Source organism: Globicephala melas, chromosome 20 (genome assembly GCF_963455315.2).
Source record: "Globicephala melas chromosome 20, mGloMel1.2, whole genome shotgun sequence".
Classification (NCBI taxonomy): domain Eukaryota; kingdom Metazoa; phylum Chordata; class Mammalia; order Artiodactyla; family Delphinidae; genus Globicephala; species Globicephala melas.
The window spans coordinates 46,233,161-46,256,156 of record NC_083333.1 but is presented as its reverse complement, the minus strand read 5'-3'; the positions used below and the strand labels follow the sequence as shown (position 1 = coordinate 46,256,156).

At 56.3% G+C, this 22,996-nt stretch overlaps 2 protein-coding genes and 3 pseudogenes across 2 annotated transcripts; all 5 read left to right on the top strand.

Annotated features, from left to right (window-relative positions):
• The first annotated feature begins 4,937 nt into the window (after positions 1–4,937).
• LOC132594333 (neuroligin-2-like) lies at positions 4,938–7,797 on the top strand (annotated as a pseudogene).
• A 1,878-nt stretch (positions 7,798–9,675) lies between these two features.
• LOC115850564 (spermatid maturation protein 1-like) lies at positions 9,676–10,899 on the top strand (annotated as a pseudogene).
• Positions 10,900–13,005: 2,106 nt separating this feature from the next.
• On the top strand, positions 13,006–14,742 carry LOC115850565 (uncharacterized protein SPEM2-like). The gene is given in 4 exon segments (XM_070044492.1): positions 13,006–13,143; positions 13,306–13,363; positions 13,497–14,114; positions 14,117–14,742. Coding segments are annotated over 4 exon segments (1,440 nt in total).
• Positions 14,743–15,498: 756 nt separating this feature from the next.
• LOC115850566 (uncharacterized protein SPEM3-like) lies at positions 15,499–18,584 on the top strand. Its single transcript, XM_030852255.3, is given in 6 exon segments — positions 15,499–15,636; positions 15,785–15,842; positions 15,961–16,156; positions 16,304–16,553; positions 16,631–18,394; positions 18,396–18,584. Coding segments are annotated over 6 exon segments (2,448 nt in total). The 3' UTR covers positions 18,438–18,584.
• Positions 18,585–20,277: 1,693 nt separating this feature from the next.
• Positions 20,278–22,644, top strand: LOC115850836 (transmembrane protein 102-like; annotated as a pseudogene).
• The last annotated feature ends 352 nt before the right edge of the window (positions 22,645–22,996 follow it).

Below are 22,996 nucleotides of genomic sequence, written 5' to 3'. Positions count from 1 at the left end.
CTATCTAGTCTGCTATTCTAGCCGAATCATCTTGACAAATGAATTGAGAGTGAGATGGACGCTGGTATTTGGCAGTTTGTGTCTACTGACCAGGAAAGCTGTGCTATACCTATCTCGGCTGATAAATTGAAGTGCTCGGTGAATAAACACAAATAAATTGGGAGCTCTAGTTCTTCGCCAACTGTCAGCAGTGTGGCCAGATCATTTTCCCAAGACCTAGAAAAAACCCACTGTACAAGCTACTGATTTCAAGTTGCTCTGTATCATGAACATTTGCTTTGAGGTATCAGAGCCAGAATGTGAGCTCCTCGCTGGCCTGATAACGTACTATTCATAGCCAGAGGACTTAACTAAGGAACTCTGAAGAAGGAAGAGAAACCCTCTTTGCTCATCTTTCACATTATCCTTCCTTCTCCTGATTTGGTCCCTAATAGTGCATTAAAGAATAAGAAGGAGAAAACAATACAGTTCCTAGTTCTTCTGCCCCAAAAATGTCCTTCCTGTTGATTGGGAAGGAAAAAGGAGGTACTTAGGTAGATTTCAGATTTTGAAGACTCCAAAGCAATCCAGAATCCCAAACTTGAAAGGCAGTGGAAGGAGTAGGGGCATTTGTATTAAACAGACCTGGCTTTGCATGCCATCTCTTCCACTTAACTGGCCATGTAATCTCAGGTTCCGTATCATGTGCCACACTCCCAGCTTGGTCCCTTGTGCCCAAATGCATATGTCCAGTACATGACGGTCCTTTTTATCTTTCTAAAAGTAAGTGATATCAGAAGGATTTCAGTGTGAGAGTGAAGCTGAGAATTAAGGTAGGTAGTAGAACTAAAAATGAGACTGGGGACTTCCCTGGCGGTCCAGTAGTTGAGACTCTGTGCTTCCACTGCAGGGGGCGCGCGTTTGATCCCTGGTTGGGGAACTAGGATCCCAAATGCCGTGTGGCACGGCCAAGAAATAATAATAATACATTTTAAAATGAAATAAAAGTGAGACTGAATTTGGAAATGACGTGAGTGAAAAAGGGTTAAAGTTGAAGCTGAGAGCAGACCTCTGCAGTTTACTATGTTGCTGTGCTGATTATTGGTCATAGTATGTATTCTGCCTCCTATCCTGGAAATAACTTTTGAGCCAGACAGGTACAAAGTGTCATGCCAACAACGCAGAACTCCATAGGAACAGTAACCTCAGTTAAAAAAAAAAAAAAAACCCGAGGGGGTGTTCAGAAACCTATTTCAGAATGCCATTTCAGCATAAGCAAATTGGAGTAGAAACAAAGAGTTGTTTGATGGTTTGACTTACGGGGAGAGAAGTATGTTAGTTTCCTGTGGCTGCAGTAACAAATTGCCACAACCTTGGTTGTTTAAAACAATAACATTTTATTCTCTCACAGCCAGAAGTTTGACATACGAGGGCAGAAATCAAGGTGTCAGCATGGGCTGTGCTCACCTCAGACGCTCCAGGGGAGAATCCATTTTGTGCCTCTTCCAGCTTCCTGTGCCTGCCGGCATTCCCTCACTTGCGGCCATATCACTCCGATCTCTGCCTCTGTGGTCACATTGCCCCCTCCTCTTTTGTAGGTATCAAATCTCTCTCTACCTCATTCTTTTTTTTTTAAGATTTTTTTTGATGTGGACCACTTTTTCAAGTCTTTATTGAATTTGTTACAATATTGCTTCTGTTTTATGTTTTTGGTTTTTTGGCCGCGAGGCATGTGGGGTCTTAGCTCCCTGACCAGGGATCGAACCCACACCCCCTGCATTGGAAGGCAAAGTCTTAACCACTGGACCGCCAGGGAAGTCCCTCTACTGAATTCTTATGAGAACACTTGTGATTGGATTTAGGGCCCACATGGATAATCCAGAATAATTTCCTCATCTCAACATCCTTTCTTAATCACATCTGCAAAGACCCTTTTTCCTTGTAAGTTAACGTTTATAGGTTCATCATCATCATCATCATCAATAATTGCTGGCCAATATTCACTTGTTCCAGTTTAACCAGCATCCCCAAAAGAGATAACTGTCTCTTACCTGTTTATTTTTTTTCACTTAATTGTTTTTTTTAAATTACGCAAACGATGTTCATTGTAGGCCATTTAGAAAATACAGAAAAGTTAAAGAAAAAAAGGAAAGGAAAAGAAATTCAATGAAAAATCATCTGTAATCCTCTCACCCAGGGGTAGCCAAACCTTCACCAAAGAGTATTTTTCTAGGCTGGGTCTTGTGTCCAACAAAGAGGAAAAGTAGGAAAAAGAGAATAAAAGTGAATAGAATAGGACAAACGATTTGGAAGGTGATAGAATAGGTTAATATTGTTCATAATAGATATGTACAGGACAGCTTAATATAAAACAAACGTAGAGCTTTGAAATGAAATTAACCGTGACAGGAGATGCTTGTATGATGTATAGAAATAACACTCAGCCCTTTAGAGGAGGGACGTTTTAGCTTTGGCCCCTCACTTGAAAACCCCTGAATTTCCCCACTAATACTTCATTCTCTCCCAGAGGTCAGACCCTGGGCTGCCAATCTGCCCTGTCATAGGCTTTTCTTGAGTCCTTATCAGCCTTCCTCAGGGGTCAATGTTATGAAGACTAGGGGAGTCTGGCAGAGTTCCTGCTCCTCCCAGGCTGATATCAAAGGGCAACAGGGGCTGTGACAGAAGGCAAACATTCAGACCAAAGCCAGATGTGGAACTGAAGCAACAAGAGGAAAAGCAAGAGCATCAGGTAAAAAAATAAAATAAATTTTTAAAAAATCTCAAAAAAAAAAAATCTTACTCCTCTCAGTTTATGTCTGAGAGCATGAAGAGCTTAGTAAAATCATAGCTCAGGAGCAATTTGTAAAGGAGAATGAGTGAGAAATTTGGGGAAATGTGGAGCAGATGTTCATATGGAGCTAGACTCTCAGAAAACTTTGTATCTATCATGGTTGTCATCAGCAACCAAGTAACATCAATGAGCCTTGGGAGTCATGAGAGTATAGTTCTGCTAGTTCAAAAGCAATTAGATTTGTTTGTGAGTCCCAGCAGGTGGAAGTTATAGGGAGACAAATTATAGCTGAAAATAAAGAAGCTATTTCTTTTTTTTTTTTTTTTTGCGGTACGCTGGCCTCTCACTGCTGTGGCCCCACAATCCCGTTGCGGAGCACAGGCTCCGGACGCGCAGGCCCAGCGGCTATGGCTCACGGGCCCAGCCGCTCCGCGGCATGTGGGATCTTCCCCGACCGGGGCACGAACCCGTGTCCCCTGCATCGGCAGGCGGACTCTCAACCACTGCGCCACCAGGGAAGCCCAAGACATTCGGACTGTTTTGAAACTTGGGAAATATAACATTTGAAAAAACAATTTTAATCTGGAGCAAAATAACATTTGAAAAAAACAAGTTTAAGTTGGCAAATGGATGACACAATCGAAACAGCAGAAACCTGCTACAGTTTCTAAAACAAAGCCTGTCCGATGCAGAAAACGCACATTTGAAGCAAATTAAAGAATTTGGACATTGTTGAAAACAGGGCCCAATATCTTGAAGTTTCACCACAAAATTTTGAAAAAGTGCAAATAACTTTTTTCTTTTTTTCCAAAAAAGGATCTTTTTGGTTTCTTGTTTTTTTGGGGTTTTTTTCTTTTCTTGTTGAATCTGCCCCAAGAGCTTCTTGTTTTTTGGTTGTTGTTGTTTTCTTTCTTCTTTCTTGATCCTCTTTTTTGTTGTTGGTTTTGAATTCTTGTCGCCCCAGCCCCCCTTCCTGCTCCTCCCCTTTCTGACTCCCCCTCCCCCCTCGCTGGGAGTGGAGGTGCTGGGTGGGGAGGAACGGGGAGGAGTGAGGACGTTTAGGACAGGACCTCGGAGGGAAGGAGACCAGCCTGAACTGTTGGAAGGCCACTGGAGGTTCAGGAACAAAGGGAAGAATAGGATTGGGGGAGGACACAGAGAGGGCACTGCCCACCTAGGAGCTCCTGGCTAAAGTCAGGTGGAAGGAGTTGTCATAGAAGGTCCTAAGAGACAGGAGGCAGGAAGCTGTCTGTGGGGGGATGGAGGGGAGTGTCTCAGTGACCTGTTGGTTGACCTTCCGCCAGGAGGGAAGTTCCTAGCAGCATGAGGGAGGCGGGCAGAGGCACTGGGGACCAGCTGTGGAGGCCCAGGCCTGGATCTTATTTGCCCAAGTGCCCAGGCTGGTCAGAGATTGCAGGTGTCAAGAAAGAGGAGGGCCTGGAGGCCAGGGTTGACGCCAGCACAGGCACTGCGGCTGCATCGTGGAGGAGCTGCAGGGGCAGGGAACCCGGCAAGCGCTCTCAGACTCCCACCCTCTTCTGGAATTAGTTACCCCTCAAGGGGCCTTCTACATATGGGAGTGATCATGGGATCCTTTGGGGACATGGCAAGAGAAGGGTCCAGAACTCAGGACTTAGGCCACTTTGGGGGGTCCGAGACTAGAGCTGCACCCTGGCTTCATTAGGCAGGCTATTTCCCACCCTGCCGCCTCCGGCCACAGTAATTAAGCTGGGGGTTGCCATGGTAACTGGTTCCTTGCCATAGAAAGGAATTAGGGCGGGGAGGAGACCAAGCCCCCAGGGACCCTAGGGCCTGGCACCCCCTCACCCACAGACCAGGCTACCACGTGGAGCTGAGGCCCACGGCCTGAGTCGAAGGAAACGCCAGGACCCTCCCAGGATCTCTAGCTCCAGTGGCAGCCTTGGGAGCTCGCTCTTCCTAGGAGCAGGAAGGAGGTTTGCTGTGTGTGTGTGGGGGGGGGTTCCCCTGGGTCCAGCAGATGCCCTGAGGAGGGCCAGCCCCCAGCCCTGCCTCTGCTAGGCTTCTTGGAAGGTCTACCAGGCATGGGGAGAAGTGCTGTAGGGCACACTGGCAGGAGGTGGGGTGGGATCTTCTGCCAGGGCTAGCTGGGGAGGGAGGGAGGGGAATCCGGTCTTTCCCCCCAGGGATGGGAGTGACATGTCCCCTGAGCTCTGAGCTCAGGGAGAGCGCCGCCAGCTCCTTCGACTTCACCGTCTCCAACTTTGTGGACAACCTGTATGGCTACCCGGAGGGCAAGGATGTGCTGCGGGAGACCATCAAGTTTATGTACATGGACTGGGCCGACAGGGACAATGGCGAGATGTGGCGCAAGACCCTGCTGGCGCTCTTTACCAGCCACCAGTGGGTGGCACCGGCTGTGGCCACCGCCAAGTTGCACGCTGACTACCAGTCCCCTGTCTACTTTTACACCTTCTACCACCACTGCAGGCTGAGAGCCGGCCCGAGTGGGCAGATGCAGCGCACGGGGATGAGCTACCCTACGTCTTTGGTGTGCCCATGGTGGGTGCCACCGACCTCTTCCCCTGCAACTTCTCCAAGAATGATGTCATGCTCAGCGCCGTGGTCATGACCTACTGGACCAACTTCGCCAAGACCGGGTGAGGGCCAGAGGGGCTGGGTCAGGCATCCCTGCAGGTCAGGGCACACACCGCCTCCATCCTCAGCCCCTTCTCTCCCTCTCCTTCACACGGCCATCATTCCTCCATCAAGGCACTCTTGCCTTCTCGACTCAGACACCTGCCGGACAGCTCCTCCGTGTGTGTTGGAGACGCAGAAGAGTTGGACAGAGAGGTCCCTGTCTTTTCTGGGGGGCGGGCTCACTTGGTGCCTTTGGCTCTGAGTCTGTCTCTCCTTCCCTCCCTTGCCCACCCAGCTCTCTCCTTCTCCTCCCAGAGCTCGGCCCGCTGTCTGAGTGCTCCCATCTGTGTATCTGAGTGTGTGTGAGGGTGTGCTGTCTGTCTATTGCTGTCTCCACCTCTCTCTTGAAATCTATTGATATCTCTGCTTGCTTTGATCTGGTTTCTCTGTACTCGCTGGTTTCCCCCTGGCTGTCTCTCATGTCCTTTTGTGTCTCTGTTTCCATGTTTCCATATCTCATTCAGTCTCAGACTCTGCCTCTGTCACTGGTGGGGTCTGTCTCTGCCCTCTCTGCCCCTCTGTCCTCATCTCAGACTGTCTCTGGCAGTCTGGCTCCATCCCTATTTGTCTGTCTGTCCGTCCGTCTCTGGCAGTTTCTCTGTCTCTTCGTATCCGTCTCTGTCTCTCTTCCCGTCTCCCCAGCTCACTGCATCTCTGTCCATCTCTCTCCCCATTCCTCCCATAGCACGCCTCCACCCCTGCCTTTCATGGGAGCCTCACCTTACTCCTCCTTTCCCTGCCCCCCTGTGTCCACAGCGACCCCAACCAGCCGGTGCCACAGGACACCAAGTTTATCCACACCAAGCGCAACCGCTTCGAGGAGGTGGTGTGGAGCAAGTTCAACAGCAAGGAGAAGCAGTACCTGCACAACGGCTTGAAGCCGCGCGTGCGCGACAACTACCGCGCCAACAAGGTGACCTTCTGGCTGGAGCTCGTGCCGCACCTGCACAACCTGCACACGGAGCTCTTCACCACCACCACGCGCCTCCCTCCCTCCCTACGCCACGCGCTGGCCGCCGCGCCCGCCCCCTGGTGCCCCCGGCACTCGCCGCCCCCCGCCTCCGGCCACCCTGCCGCCCGAGCCCAAGCCCGAGCCGGGTCCCCGGGCCTACGACCGCTTCCCCGGGGACTCCCGAGACTACTCCACGGAGCTCAGCGTCACCGTGGCCTTGGGCGCCTCCCTCCTCTTCCTCAACATCCTTGCCTTCGCCGCCCTCTACAACAAGCGGGACCGGGGGCAGGAGCTGCGGTGCAGGCGGCTCAGCCCCCACGGCGGCTCGGGCTCCAGCGTGCCCGGCGGGGGTCCCCTGCTCCCTGCTGCCGGCCGTGAGCTGCCACCCGAGGAGGAGCTGGTGTCGCTGCAGCTGAAGCGGGGCGGGGGCGTCGGGGCGGAACCTGCGGAGGCCCTGCGCCCCGCCTGCCCGCCCGACTACACCCTGGCCCTGCGCCGGGCGCCGGACGATTTGCCACTCTTGGCCCCCGGGGCCCTGACCCTGCTGCCCAGCGGCCTGGGGCCACCCCCTCCCCCGCCGCCCCCTCCCTCCATCCCTTTGGGCCCTTCCCCCCCCCCCCGTCTCCCCCCACCGCTACCAGCCACAACAACACGCTCCCCCATCCCCACTCCACCACTCGGGTATAGGGGGCGGCTCGGGGAAGCCCTCCTCCCCGGCCCTCCCGGCCAGCTCAGAAGGCAGGGAGGAGGACTTGGCGACAGGCTTTTGTCGTGTGGAGCTGTCGCACGTCGAGGTGCTTTAGGTAGACTTGGGTTTCCTCGCCGGGATGTGTGCGCTTCTCCCGCGCGGAGTGGCCCGTTCTCTTCTCCGGACCTGGGCCTTTGAACAACTCCCCTCCATCGTCTGGACACCCGTCTTCGGTGTGTGGAGACGCGGAAGTATTTTCCCACGTGGAGGTGTGCTTTCTCATGAGGGGGTGAGAAACCATGTGCAGGGTGAGGTGTTTTTTTTTTGCCACCCTGGACACATGTTGGCTCCCTCAAAGAATTTCTGTGGGGATTTGTGCCCCCACCTCCTCCCTCCTCCCACCCCCTGGAGACCCTGGAAGTGGTGTGTTCACAAACAGCGACCCTTGGCCACCGGACGACGCAGGGTGATGCCTGGGAAGTAGCGAGGAAATCACAGCCCCCCTGCCCTGCCCCCAGCCATCCCGCCCCAGCGAAGCATGTGTATCCCCCGTGGCACAAGTGAGGTGAAGCACGGTCTCCCCCGGGCAGGCCTCGCCTTCTACAGATGACAGACACACATTCCTTGCCACGGGGAAGGGAGGAGATCTTGCATCCCTGTGCTGCCTGGGAACTTGTCTTCCCCTGGGTCCAGGATGCATTTCTGAGTGGAAACATGTTCTTGCATGTGGATGTACGTTTTCCCATGCAGACGGCCCCTTTCTCTCCAGCACTTCCCTGCATCTTAGGACCTCAGGCCCAGCACTTAACTTCTCACACAGCAGGTGTGAAAGGACTTCAAACTGACAGAAGCTGAGGGGGAGGGACAAACCCTGAGGAGATGAACAGACCCTAAGCTCTGCCCTTCCTTCCCCTAGAGTTCGGGGGGTGGGGTGGGGTGGGGGGCTGCGTGGCACCTGCCACCCACAGAGGCCGTGCATGTTTGACCAAAACTCTCACCGCGGTCTGAGGGCAACCCTTCTTCCCTCAGTCCTCAGACCATCTCTCATCCGTGCCAAACTGGTGAGGTGGGTTTGAGGGGCGAAGACCCCCCAAAACGTGCCAAGGATTCCTCAGCCCTGGGCCAGGGCAGGTAGGATACAGGAGAGGGGGAGGTGGCAGCTAAAGGGGTCCCGCCTGCGTCCCTCTTCTCGCCATGTCTCATCCCTCCCTCTCTGCCCGTTTTCCCTCCCCCCTTCGCCGTCCCCCTCTGAAGCCATCCCTTCCTGGTCTCAAGCCAGCTTCTCCCCTCAGCTGCCCACCCCCTCCTTTGACCTGCCCCCTCTCCCCTGGGCCCCCAGGGCTGAAGGAAAGGAGCAGTGGAGGGGGGAGGGGAGGAGAGCAGGGGAGAAAGGCTTCCCCGGACAGGTTGGGGGAGAGAACGGGGTCAGCTGTACTGAGGAACAGATGGAGGGGGCAGTGGGGGACGGCGCTTGGGCAGACACCAGCAGGAAGAATTTGATTTGAAAGGATGTGTGTAAGGTGACTGCCCAAAGAGAAACGGTTTGGGCCTCTGGGGAAAGGAACAATGTCGGGAAGGGTTTCAAGGGACACCAGCCGAGAAGGAGCTAATCCTCGTCTGCTGGCATTTTGTGGGTTCATTAGTGCCAAATTTGAATAGGGGGTGGAGTGCTGTCTTCCACTGATCCCCAAATCCCTGGTCTTGGTTCCCCAGAACTTTGCCTCCTGCCTGTCCCTTCTGCCCCCACCTCCACCCATGGAAACTTAGTTCTTTTCCCACCCCTTCCCCTGCCTGGTCTAGCTCCTTTCCAAACAGCCCTGCCTTCTAAATGCTAGGGACCTGGCCCCTGAACCCTGTAGACAGATGCCCCCAAACTGGGGCATGGGAGGGGGGCTGGGGGACCCCATGATTCAGCCACAGACTCCAGTGCCCAGCCCCTGTCCCCAGAACAATTCCTTGACAATCCCATGTCCCCACCCCAACCCTTCGCGGCACTGTACACATTTTTAAACCTGGCAAAAGATGAAGAGAATATTGTAAATATAAAAGTTTAACTGTTGGATTTTCCTGCTGTTATGTTGGGAGGTAGGGGTGGGGCTCTAAAGAAACAAACCTTGGAAAAGTGACTCTGCCGGTGAGAGAGGAGGAGGGGGTCCGAGCCCACAGCCCTTGCCAGTGAACAGCTCTGAGGTCAGAGAGAAAGGGGGAGTGGGTGCTGGGGTGAGGTTGTCATTGGTAATGGGGTTGTTCGGGGAGTTAAGATCAGGACCAGTGTCTGTGCAGAGGTCAGAGCCTGGCGTAGAGGACCAGGCAGGGGCTGATGGGGACAGACACCAAACAGGCCAGAAGGCCTATGGGCTGGTGCAGGTGGCTGGCTACAGGAGAGACATGCAAGGTGAAGGGTTTGGCCTCTGCTAAGCCCTGGCCCAGGCTGGAGGGTCAAACACAGGCCCAGGACTCTCCCTCTTGGCACATTTTGAGGGAGAGCCCCACATCATTGTGACCCACTTATCCCCAGGAGCCTCTGGGACAGGAAGGCGGCCAGTGGTACTGTGGGCACAGTAGGTTGGGGCCCTAGGGACCCCCATGGCCACGGCTGAGTGGCCCCCGCCCGGGTGGGCCTTGTGTCACAGCCCCAGCACCAACAACTGCCAGGACCTGGGCAACTCCATCCTGTTGCTGCTGGACCTCATCATCTGCGTTAACATTGGCATCAATATGGTGACACTGGTCAGGGTGGGGCCGGGTGGGAGGGTGCTGGCAGGATGGCTGGGGGGCAGGCCGGGTGGCGGGGGCCTGCCTGGAGTCACGGTGTCCTCCCCCACCTAGCTCTGGCGCAGACTCCGTGGCTTCTTACACCAAGTGTTTCATGTTATTTGTGAGAAAGGTAAGTGGAGGATGGGGAGGTTGGGGAATAGGAAAGACAGAAACCAGGTGTTCTAGCCCTGACCTTAAGTGGGCCCCTTCCCCTCCCGCTCTCCCTGCTCAGACACCATAACTATGCAAGCTTCTCTTCCTGCAACCTGCCTCTCCATCCCTGGAGGAGCCAGGCTCCCCACCAGCCTCTCACCTGTCCCCGATCCACAGAAGCTTCTAAGTTATGCTCACCTGGAAAGCAGACCCAGCCCCCGAAGCAGAGCGCCCCTGCAGTCTGCCTTCGGTGCACCGTGGACCCTGTGAAAATGACCGTGTCCCCCCCACCCACTCGCCGCCGTCGCCGTCGAGACTCTTCAGCACGCCGCGCCCACCGCCCCGTAGCCTGGGCCCCTGACAACTGACAGCGATGACGAGAAGCCCCCACGTCGGCACACAACAATCTGCCCCCACAACTGGAATTGCCCCAAGGACTGGGAAGGCTTTCAGTCCACCCAGGGGTTCTGGACTCCCTGGGCCCAGGATGCCGTGGAGCCACCTACCCAGACCATCCGCTTCCAGCAAACTGTAGAGGGAAGGCCGCTCAAAAGAAAGGCAGTCAGAGCTGGGCCTACAGGCCTACGCGTACCCTGTGAACCCCCGCCCCACAGCCCTCAGGCCCTGAGCCACAAGAACGGGTGGGGGGTGCCCCAGGCAGAACAGGAGCAGTGTTCGCCAGCCCAGCCACCCATCCTGGGCCCGGCCCACGTCGCAGACATCCCCCGGCGCCACTCCTCAGGGCGCGTAGCCTATAATGCCAGAGACGTGAGGTGGCGGCTGCGGGAGCTGACCAGGGAGGTGGAGGCCCTGTCCCACTGTTACCCCCCGGTCTCTGGATCCAGCATGGCTGAGGGGATGGGAAAGGCCTAGGTATACCGTTCCCTGGCAGAGAGGTGACTGGGAGAAGAATAAAAAGAAGAGAGGAGGTGGTTTGTGGTGGTGTGGGGGGTGCCAGGGCCCACACAGCACCCAGAAGCCTGGTTGCTAAGGAAATGATCTCCCTGGCAACAGGGCCTAGAGAGCCCTGAGGACCCTCATCAACCTCTTGGCCTCACCAGGCCCTGTCCTCAGCCCTTTCCCAGGCCCTTCTTGGTTCCAAGCCTCCCACCTGCCTCTACTCTGTTCTTTAGTGCCCAGGGAAGCCCCCCAAATCCCACTCCAGATCCCCAGGCAGTACTGCCCTTGAGTGGAGGACCCTCATCCCCATGGCCTCAGTCTCTCAGAGGTCCAGCTCCTACCAGAGCCCAGGTTTAGGCTGTAACTACAGGTGAGGTGTGGTCCCTCTGAAGCCCTGGTTTCTTTGGGGAGGGATGGCTGAGAGTGAGGGTACCCAGGCCCTCACAGTTCCCCAGTCAGAACCCAAAGCTCCTGTATACTCGAGAAGGCTTGGAGCGGAGGATAAAATATTGAGGACACTCTCAAGGGCTGCCTCCACACAGCCCTGTGTGCCCTCACTCCTCTGATTAGCACTTCCATGTCACAAATGAGGAGACTGAGGCTCAGAGACGCCAAGTGACTTATTCATGGTCACGCGGACACCAAGGATCAACTTCATGGCCTCAGACGCTCCGTCCCCCTGCTCCCACAGGTAGATTCCCATTGCTACTGGCCCATCAGAGTCTCCTCCCGCCTTCCTCAGTTTCCCATGTAAACTCATCAGGATATTGCATCCACTGGACAGCAGGGAAACCCAGGCCCTACCTACTTCTAGACACTTGGGATCACACACACACACACAACCTGGGAACAAGGAGCCAGGTCGAAGGGACTAGACCTCACCTTCCATACCAGATGGGTTCCTGGAATGTGAGCAGATGGGCCTTTTATGAATCACCCTGCTTCTCTGTTCATTTTCATTTGACTAACGTTATCGATCATTTTAAGCTGATTCCATTAAGTGGGTCTATATTGAGCACCTGCTGTGTGTTTGGAGTCTTGATGGAAAATGCCCACTGGCTCTTTCTATTTCTTTCTCTCTTTTTTTTCTTTTTGGCCATGCAGTGTGGTTTGCAGGATCTTAGTTCCCTGACCAGGGATTGAACTGGGGCCCTCAACAATGAAAGCGTGTAGTCCTAATCACCAGACATCCCGGGAACTCCCTGTTCCTCTATATCTGTTGAGATGTTCATTGTGCAAAGAAAATGACGTGAGGTTCCCCAGGTACCACTTTCACAGACCCCAGCAATGAAACCGGTTGATAACAGTAGATTCCGTTTGTCATATCAACAACTACATCTTTTTGTGCTTTGTGAATTTCATGTGGTTTTCTTAAGACAGCAGCTAACCGTTTTTCAACTCGGAGGGTTGGCTCAGTGGGAGGGAAGTTGGTTAGGAAGGAGAGAAACCATGGTTTGGGGTGGTCTCTGGCAAAGGCAGCAAACCCTTGCTCTGAACTAAAGGGGCCAGTGACCACCAACACCTAAGGCTGCAACCCCTGGCAGGAAGGGGTGGGTACGGTGGGTACTAGAGGGGTTATGACAGGGAAATCAGCAGGACAAGGAGGGGATGGTGCAGTGGGGCGACCCCAGAGGGGACTCTTACTGTCACTCATCCATCTAGTCACCCTCGCTGCTGGCCCCAAGCAGGCGTGGGTGGGGAATCACAACAGGCTACATAAGCTGCCATAATGTCTCGAACAATGAAATGGAGGAAATCCTTTATGCATGATTCAGTCCCTATGAAGACTGTCTCTCATCTGTAGCAACCATGCTTGCACATCAAGTTAAGCAAGGTCCCATGGAGATAGAAGGACCGACTGAACTCTGGGGACTAGGCTCCATGTAGTGGGAGCCGAGGGCAGAGATGGCCACATAAAGGGCCAGCTGAGTGGATGAAAGATTGGCCACCTCGGCATTGTGACTCCCTGCAACGTGCCCCATTATGACCATGCTCCCTCACCTGTTGGTGGGTGTCCGCAGGTCCTGACATGAGTGCACTGTGGGTCGGGGCCGGTGGTGGTGGGGGGCGGCCCGCGGCCCAGGTGGCCCTAGGACCCCCCCCACCATGGAAAACCGGCTCTGGTATGACAACCTGGGGTGCTGCCATCAATACCAAGAAAGTACCCAGAATGCGGAGGACTTCCTACTCCTGCTGCTGGGCCTTGTCGTTCTTGTCAGCATTGGGATCAGCATGGCAACTATGGTCAGCGATGGTTGGGGACCACCAGTAGGGGTGAAGAGGGCTGAGGGTGGGAACCAGCTGCAGCCTGCACCTCCGTCTGCAGGAACGGTCTTGGCTGGGACGGGGGGTGAGGGTGGAGAGCCTGGCCTTCATTTTCACCCACCCCACCCCACCCCACCCCAGGTATGGCATGGGCTCCAGAATGCCTTAGACAAGACCATCTATTGGATTAATCAGAAAAGTAAGTACGGAAGACAGGTAAGGGGCACCACACCCCTGCTACTCCCAGGGCCCTAGAAACCCAGGCCCCCAGATTCCCAACCCTGAACTCTTCTGACAGTTGCCCTGCCCTCACGGACTCTCGCCTCCGCCAGATGAAATCTCGCAGGCTTGTGAAAGTTCCCCCAAACATCCTCCTGCCAAGGCCCAAGACGTCCACATCCACTGCACCCTGGACCCTGTGGAAGTGAAGATGGCCCGGCCCGCTTGCTACTCCCTGTCCTCCTACCATCATCTCCGCAACCGTAGCCGCAGCTGCAGCCGCCGCCCCTGCAGCCACCAGCGGAGGCCGAAGAACCGCAGACAATTCCCCTACAGCCGCTCAGGCTTCCGTAGGCCGCATCGCAGCCACGGGATGTCACAGCTGCGGCCGATGCCCTCCTTTGATTGGGAGGACCCGGACTCCTACCTGGAGGAGGAGGAGGATCTTTCCTTCCCACAACCCAAGTACCCGTGGGGGTGCTGGGGAGGGCTCTACCAGCAGATGGGCCTGCCCTCCAACGTGGGTCTCTGGGGCCGCCAGGGTGGGATCCTGGCCAGCCTGCCAGGTAGAGACCTGTCGCCCGAGCTGTGCCGCATGGCCAAGCGTGTGGTGGCCAAGTCCGAGCTAAGGCTGCAGTCCTTCGGGGCCCCCTGCTCACCAACCCGCATCTGGAGCAACGTGGAGGCTGACCAGTGGACCTCGTCTCCACCACCTCCCCGACGGCTGCCCCCAGCCCCTCGTGGGTCCCTGGGGGGCACAGCACTTACCCCTCAAGGGGCCAGCTCCCGTATGACTCCTGGGATCAGCGGCGGCGTGGTCTGGAGGGCTCTGGGCCTCCATCCGCTCTGGTGCCTCGGGGCTGCCGGCCCAAAGCCTGGCAGCGCAACTCCCCACCGGCCCACGGACGGAGCCTCCCCTGCTGTGCTCACAGCCAACCCAACCGCAGCCCGCACCCGTCCACGGGACACTTGAACTACTCCCGGGATCCCCACGAGGTGCGGCGCCGGGCGGCCGAATGGGCCGAGATGCTGCCCGTGCGGCGCCCTCTGGCCGCCTCCGCCTCCCTCACGGTGCTGGCCGAGGCCTCGTACCAGCGGGCCCCGGCTCCCAGCTCAGCACTGCTCCTCCGCCCCTTCCAGTCCCTGCCCGACGTCCAGGCTACCGAGCACCCTCCACCCCCACCCACCTTCATGCCACTCAGCTGGAACCCGGGGGGCAATGCCAACTACCAGGTGTATGACAGCCTGGTGCTGAAGCGGCAAGTGTAGGAGGGCCAAGCGCGGGCCAACTCGCTGCTACCTTCCACCTCGGCCTCGAGGCCCTCTCTGCACGGGAGCCAGACTGGGCAAATGAACTGACCAGCAGCAAATGGGGGCGGGGGCGGGGGCGGGAGCGGCAGGGCATGGAGAGAGGAACAAAGAGTGCCAGAGTCCAGGAAACACTGGTGGTCTGTGGCTTGGAAGCACCACTCCTTCTGCCAGCCTGGGTCCCTGCCCTTGGCTTCCTGCAATAAGAAGCCAGTGTCCCCTTCTTGGCCTGAGGGTCCCCTTAGTTTAGTGGCCACAGTCCTGCCAGCAGGCCCCTCCCGGTCCTATACCATGCACTAAGTACATCTGCAGCTGCAGACTCCAAACCCCTGGTCTCTGGGCACCTCCTCTGTGTCTCAGCTGTCCCTGTCCCCAAAGAGCCTCATACAAGAAGCTGCTTCCAAACTGGGAGGTTCCACATCTGGGCAGGTCCAGCTCCACGCCCAGTGAAGGGCATGAAGAAGGCTGAGGCTCTGGACTCCAGCCAGGCCTTCCGCAGGGCTCTGAGGCCAAGGTCTTCCTAGTCTCAGGAGGGGCCAAGAGATGGAATGTGTCATTTGAACAAGTGAGTCAGCGGGCGGTGAGCGAATGATTGACCGCTCGAGGGGATGTATGCCGGCCACCGGGCCCTGTTTGACTGTCCAGGCTCAGCTTACCTGACCCTGTTTACCAGGGAATGCCACTCTGGGCCCTCCTTTTCATCCCCCTCCCTCACTGTGACCTCACCACCTGCCCCATTATGACCCAGTCTGACTCCCAGTTAAAAGTGGAGGGCAGGGGGCCCAGGCAGTCCTGGGACCCCCGGCCATGGGTGAGGGAACCTGCTACACAGCCGAGCCGGCCCCTAGCCCCGAACCCAGGAAATGCCAGGACCAAGAAGACTTAATTCCTCTGCTGCTGCTCAGCCTGATCGTCCTCATCGTGGGGATCAACGTGGTGACTATGGTCAGGGCAGGATCTGGGCAGCGGGGTTGGGGGAGCCCTGGGGTCTTGAAGGGGCTGAGGTGGGGGGGCTGCTGGGGTGTGGCCGGACAAGGGTTGGATTTCAGGGCTAACCCTGCTCCTGGCCTCCCCCCTCCCCTTCTTCCCTCAGCTCTGGAGGCATCTGAAGAGATTCTTGCGGGCACTCTTCAATCGAATTTTCCCCAAAGGTGAGTGGGCGCCAGCGTGGGCTCAGGGGATGTGGGCCTGTCCCCTTTCTTCCATCCCTGCCTTGATTCTCAGCCCCTCATGAACCCAGGCCCTGACCCATCTCGCCTTTCCCCGCAGACAAGCAAGCCAGCTGTGTAGACAGCCATCGCATGCGCAGGCGCTGCTGCGTGGATCCCAAGAAACCGCGCTCAAGAGTTTCTTCCCGCCTCCGCCATCGCCCAAGCTTCCTGCTCGGGCAGCCAAACCACCCTGACTCCTGGATACGAGACAAAAAAGATGAGAAAGCTTCTAAGTACTGCCGGATGCCGCCTCAGTGTGGACGGGCTGGGGCTTCCATGCAGGTTCCACGGAGACTGTGGAAGGAGTGGGTAGTGGGAGCTGGGGAGGCCCCTGCTGTCACAGCCTTAAAGTCCCAAGCCAACTTTTACTCCAGGTAAGAGACATCTTCCAAGCTCCGCAGGATGAGCAAGGTGGACGTGTTTCCACTCCGCCTGTCCCAAGAGAGCAAGATTAAGACCCCAAAGTATGACCCAACCAAGGCCCCAGCCCGGGCCCAGACCCGCCCCCCAGTTCAGCCCCCTGCGCATGCTCCTGCGAAGGCCCAGACCTTCTCCTCAGCCCAACCCCCTGCGCACTCGCCCCAGGCCGAGACCTGCTCCCGAGGCCTCGCTCATGAGCACACTTCCGCCCGGGCCCAGGCCTTCTCCCTAGTGCACCCCACTGGGAACACTCTGCCAAAGCCCAGACCTTCTCCTCCACCCACCCCTCTGAGCACGCCCCACCTCAGGTCCAGACTTGCTCCACATTCCACCCCCCTGAGCACACCACCCCCCAGGCCCAGACCCCCTCCCCAGCCCTCACCCCTGAGCACAGCCCTGCTCAGGTCCATGGCCCTGAGCATACTTCAGCCCATACTCCAGCCCAGGCCCAAGCCCAGGCCCCCTCACCTGCCTCAGCCCAATCCCTGGGCCACACTTCTGTCTGCAGCCTGACCCATGCTCATCTGACCTATACCCATGCCAACACCCTGGTCCCTCCCCCAACTGCTGCCCCTGCTACTACTCCTGCCCTCGCCCCTACACCAGCCCCTGTCCCGATCTCTGCCACAACCTCTGTCCCAGCGCTGGTCATGGCCCTGATGACCACTCCAGTCCCTTCCACCACCCCTACCCCCATCCTAGGTTCTATTTCCTCTACCTTGTCTGCCTTCAGCCAAGGCCTCTCCTCCGGCCGTGTGGTCTATGATGCCCGCAGGGTAAAGCAGAACTTATTCCATGTGTGTCCCCCTCAGAACTCTGGATATTCCAGAAAGGACTTGGGTACCCTCTCCAGGCCCCAAGAGAGGCACGGTCTGCTGAGCTCTGGTACAGCAGAGCAAACACTGAAGCAATGTAGTGGGGACAGTGCCAAGCCCTCCACAGGATCCATACTGGGTTACCCGGAGTTGGGGAAAATGGAAGGGAAGACCTCAAATGATGCCAAAGACAAATTTGTACAGTCCAAGACCTTCCCTTACTGCAGCTTCCTTCCTTGCAGGTCTCAGAAGAGAAACACGGACCCCCAGACTCCAGTCTACCCCACATTCCTGTACTCCAAGGATGCTGCACCTTCCCAACCTTACTTCCATTCTCAAAACAGTGCCCAGAGCTCACCATGCACCATGCCTCCACCATGCACTCTTTATCTACCTCTTGTTTCTCCCAGATCCTGGGTCCTTCATCAACACAGCAACCACCAGAAGCCCTCCACCTTAATGCAACCCCCCATCTTGCCCCCAACCTCCAAGTCTTCTCAGTCTGTCCTCTCTTCCCAGGGCCCCATCCCTCCCCAGTTATCCACTACTTCCCAAACCCCAAGCCAGGCCCAACCCCCTGAACTTCATGAGAGTCTAGACCTCAACCAAGGCTCTGTCCTCCCAAGGACCCCAGGCCTTTCCAAAGTCTGCAGAGTTTCCAGAAACCCAGGCCTTACCACAAACCCAGGCACCCACAAGAGTCCAGGCCTTATCCAAGACCCAGGCCTCCCCAAGAACACAGGCCTTGCTCAAGATCCAGGCCTCCACAAGCTTCCTGGCCCCCATAAGGGTCCAGCCCTTACTCAATACTCTGGCTTATCCCAGAGATCAGGCCTCCATAACAACTCATGCCTTATCCCAAATCCTGGCCTCCACAAGGATGCAGGGCAGCACATACCATGGACTTCTATCCCACCCAGTCAGAACTGCCGCTCTCCCAAGGCTCAGGTGGCCTACAATGACCTGCTAACCTTCTCAGAGGTACCTGTGCTGATTGTGCTGCAATCACCCTCCCAGCAAGCAGGCAGCCAAGGCTGGGTGTACCACCCCCAGGATACAGTTCCTCCAGCCTGCCAGAATCATCGCCAGATGTCTACGCCTCCCAAAACCAGCTGGAAGCCCTACCACCCGTCAGGCACCCGGCTCGGGCATGTGGTCTTTGACGCCCGCCAGAGACAGTTCAGAGCAGGCAGGGACAAGTGAGAAGCTCTGTCTCCCAGGCGCCTTCACCGAGAGACCTCCAACAACTCACCGGAGCCCATCAAGGAGTGGGGATATCAGTGTGCTCAGAGCAACTTAGAAAAAGAGGGGACAGATATGCATGAGGAATAAAGAGACAAGAGAAGTGTTCTGTGGTTGCTTGAGGACATCCACCCCAGCCCCATCCCACAGGGCCTGATGAGGACCTAAAATATCCCTGCTTTCCCTCCATCACTGTCTAGCTGAATCCTTCATCCCCAAGGCCCTAGAGCTGCATTGTCAATTACAGTAGCCACTAGCCAAATGCCTATTAGAATGTAAATTAGTTAAAATTAAGGAAAATTAATTCTGTTAAAAATTAAGTTAAAAAGTTAAAAATTCTGTTCCCTGGCGGTCCAGTTGTTGGGACTTGGCGCTTTCCCTGCTGTGGCTGGGGTTCAATCCCTGGTCGGGGAACTCAGACCCCGCAAGCTTCATGGCTTGGCCAAAAAAAAAAAAACCTCTGCTCCTCAGTGCCATGACCTTCTAAGTGCTCAGTAGGCACATGGAGCTAGCGGCTACTGCATTGGACGGCACAGGTTTAGAACATTTGCATCATCATGGAAAATGCTATTGCAGAGCAGTGCTTTAGAGCTTAGAGCAATTTCCCTTTCCCTGTCACCCACCCCCAGCATCTTAAAGCTCCCCCAGAGCCCAGAGAACTTAGCTCTTTTTAGGGTGGCTCAGAAGCCACCCTCTGGGGAGGAGGTAAGATGTGGGGATGGACAGCCAATGCCTGATTTCCCCAGACTGTGAGAAAGAGCCCAGGCTTCAGTTTTCCTCATCTGGTCTCTTGGGTCACGACCAGATGTATGGAAACTTGCCTCCCCCGTTCTGGGCTGTGTTTGGGGCTCTTGGTTACTGAAGGAGAAGACCTCTCTTTGTCAGTGACTAGGAAACCTTGTGTTTTAGGCTCCCCAAATTGAGCCCTGGATTCTGAGGGTACCCTCCTTCATAGGCCTCTAAATATTTCGAGGTGTCTCCACTTAATTTTCTTGCCCATGAGACTTAGTCCCAGTTCAGTGTGGAGACAGACCCCTGGGTAAAAGGCATGTAAGAATTCCTGGTACAGTGTGCATCGGTCTAATCTGTGAGCGTGTCTCTGGTGTCCTGTCTTTCTGTCCTATTATTCTGGCTCCTAGTTTCATCCTGGACCCTAGCTGTGTCCATGATAGCACTGGTCGCTGAAAGCCATTTCCTTCCCCTGATAATTTTTCATTGCCCTGCCCTAGCCCAGCTGGAGTTTCCTCTGGACTTGATTTTCAGTCCTGATAACTCTTCTGTATACACACATAAGCTGCGAGATTCCAAAGCGTTTTCCCTGCCACCACTTGTGTGTCTGAGGTGGGCAACACTAATATGTCCCTTCCCTGAGTCAGATGTCCATCCCTGGGTCACTACATGCACACTATCGGTGTGTTCTTGTCTAACGTTACCACCGCCGATTCCAAGGAGATACGTCCCAGCCGGAGAGCCCATTTCCAACACCTCTCTGGCTCAGCTCTGACCTTGGACAAGTCATGTGCAACCTTTCTAGGCTTGCAGTCTCATCTCTAAACTGAAGTTATAATTGCATGCAAGAACCCTTCTAGATTTAAATGACCAGGGCTCCTCTACTCCCAAGTGAGATGTAGAGTCCCCTACTTCTCCGCATGCCCTAGTGTATGTCCCTCATTATTGTTTGCTATTCAGATCCATCCTATTAGGCCTCTGTTCTGACCCCAAGGAGTGTTTGTGCGGTTCACCTGGCCTTGTAAAGACACAGAATAGTTTATCATAAAGACACAGAATAGCTTACCTCCATAGAAACTACAACTTCCATCAGGCACTACTTCAACGGAACAGGAAAGGATGTGGGGGCGTGGCCCCAACGCCCTGGTAGCTTTGAAGACAAACTACAACGCCCAGGACAGCCGCGAGATCTCTGCAGAGCAAAAGGAGTGACTGAACTCTGACTGGAGGCCGGGCTGGTCCGGAACCACCCCGACAGTCTCCAGAAAGGGGCGTGGTTATAATTTAAGGGCGTGGCCTTACAGGCAGCAGGAAGAAGTTACCTGTTGAATCTTCCTATCCATTCTCTTCCCAGCCTTTGCAGCTAACCCTAAGAGGGAAGCCGCAAACCACTAGCCTCTTCTGAAAAAGAGGTAAGGGGACGTAGACAAGGGGCAGCGAAGGAGGCTATTGCATTCCTTAGGAGGGGCCAAACAGCTACTTTCTACCTGCTGAGTCAGGTGAACCGTTCCATGGGGGCGGGGACCAGCATATGAGAAAAGGGCAAGGATGGAGGAGGTATTTATTTGTTCTCTTTCAAGACTAAATTTAGGGCCCTTCGTCTGCAGACCCATTGGCGGACTGTGTCTTGGGAACCCTCTTGGCCTCTGGAAGAGCAAAGAACGGGGGCCAGTTTTCCGCAGCAAAAGGTACGGCCCGTCTGGGCTTCCTCCCGTCTGTGTATTTCCTAGCCCTCAAACGACAGAGCCATATGGCTTCCGCGGTCTGGGGGAGTGCTCCCTGGTGGGGCCCACCGCCCCCAGCCCCAGCCCGGCCGCTCACGGACATCGACTTCTGCTCTGCGGCGCAGCTGCAAGAACTAACCCAGCTGATCCAGGAGCTGGGTGTGCAGGCGAGCTGGAGTGAAGGTCCCAAGCCAGGACCAGATCTCCTCCAGGCCAAGGACTTTGTTTTCTCTTTGCTTGGTAAGTAACCCTCCCAGCCGTCGGGAACTTGCAGCTCTCAGCTCCGCCTCACCCCGCCCCGGCTCTGGATCACGACTTTACGGTCCCTTCTCTTTCCTTAGGTCTCGTTCACCGCCGGGACCCTCGCTTTCCTCCTCAGGCAGAGCTCCTGCAACTTCGTTGCGGGATTCGCGAGGGCTCCCTGGATCTGGGGCCTGCGCCTCTAGGGCCCTACGCTCGGGGACCTCACTACGACTCCGGCTTCACACTCCTGGTGCCCGTGCTTTCGCTAGATGGCACCGGGTAGGAGCTGCAACCGGATGTGGGATCCTGTTACACATGGCTCTTCCTCCCAGAGCAGGTACGCGGAACCTCGGTCCGGGAGGCATGACAGGATTGCCTAGGACCCCCAGTCCCAGGAGGACGTGATTCGATCCACCCAGCCCAAAGCAAAGAAACTCCCAAGGATCCGCAAATCTCTGTGGACCAGCTACACGTCACTGAGCCTGAGGCACACGAGTCTTTGGAAAACTCACCTAGTAATGTTTCAGTGCCAGAGTTGCCTCAACAAGACGTAACCGATGTTGACTTTCCCTCACCACTGAAAAAAAACGAATGGTGACGTCACCAAAGCAACCGACGTTAGCCCAGTGCCACAGCCGTTGGAGGCTCCGGAGGCATGGCCCACATTGTGCCCCGCCCAGGTGGCTGCCCGGTTCTCTGCTTCGCTGGCTGCGGTCACTGAGTCCCCGTTTCCGGTTCCGGGTGCCCCGCGCTTGGTCCACGCAGCCCGCCACGCGGGGATCACCACCATCCTCCTGGCTACGCCCGGGCCCCCGCGCCGCCTCCTGCTTTTCGACTTGATCCCCGTGGTGTCCGTGGCCGGCTGGTCCCAGGGGGCTCGGAGCCACTCGTGGGCCGGCCCGCTGGCCTCGGAGTCGTCTTCCTTCTCCCTGGTGCCCGGCGGCGGCGGCGGCACAGAGCGGCCGGACGCCTCCTGCTGGCAGCTCTACTTCGCACGCCAAGAGCTGGCGCTCAAGACGCGCATACCCGTTCCCCTGCTGCAAGCGCACGCGGCGGCCCAGGCGCTGCTGCGCCCTCTGGTGGCCAGGACTAGGGTCGCGGCGCCCTACCTCCTGCGGACGTTGCTCTACTGGGCGTGTGAGCGGCTGCCCGCGCCCTATCTGGCGCGAGCCGAGAATACGGGCGCCAGCTGCCTCGGGCTGCTGGATGAGCTGGGCCGGGTGCTCGAGGCCGGGACGCTGCCCCACTATTTTCTGAGTGGCCAAAAGCTCCGTGCGGGGGACGGTGCCGCTTCGCTGCTCGGGGCGTTGGCCCTGCCCGCGCCCTGCGCGCCGCTGTGGAAGAGGCCAAGGCTGCACGCAAGGGGGGCGTCTTAGCCGGCGTGGGAGGCGGGGCCCATTAAAGACGCTGTTCCTACTAACCTGGAATGTGCTTCTGTTGGCCAGCGGGATGTGGAGGGCACTGCTCTCCCCTCACCTGGGAGACAGGCTGAGCGCTTTGGGCCCGAAGAGCCCGTTCTAGAAGGCCTCCTCGCCGGTTCCTCCGCTTCCTCCCACCCTCCTCCCGCCCCATCCCTGGCACAGGTCGTTCCATTCTGGCCTCTCCACTTTCCAAATCTGTGGCCAGCACCCCTCCCACTCCGGTGCAGCCTCTGGCATCCATCTCCCTCCAGTTCTTATGCTCTTTTCTCTTAGGAGTCAATCGGGATGGGGGTAATATATTTGCTGAAAAAACGTGTAAAGGAGAAAGGTATGGAGACCAGGGACTGACCAATTTGTCTCACACAAAAGCAGAGACATTAAGGAGGCCGGATTTCACCCCAGGCTAGACCTCACCACCACCGCTACCTCTTTTAGTTATTCCCGCCACCTTCCTCATCCAGTTCTGCCCTCCATCCCGGGCAGTAGGGTCCCTTTCTCCA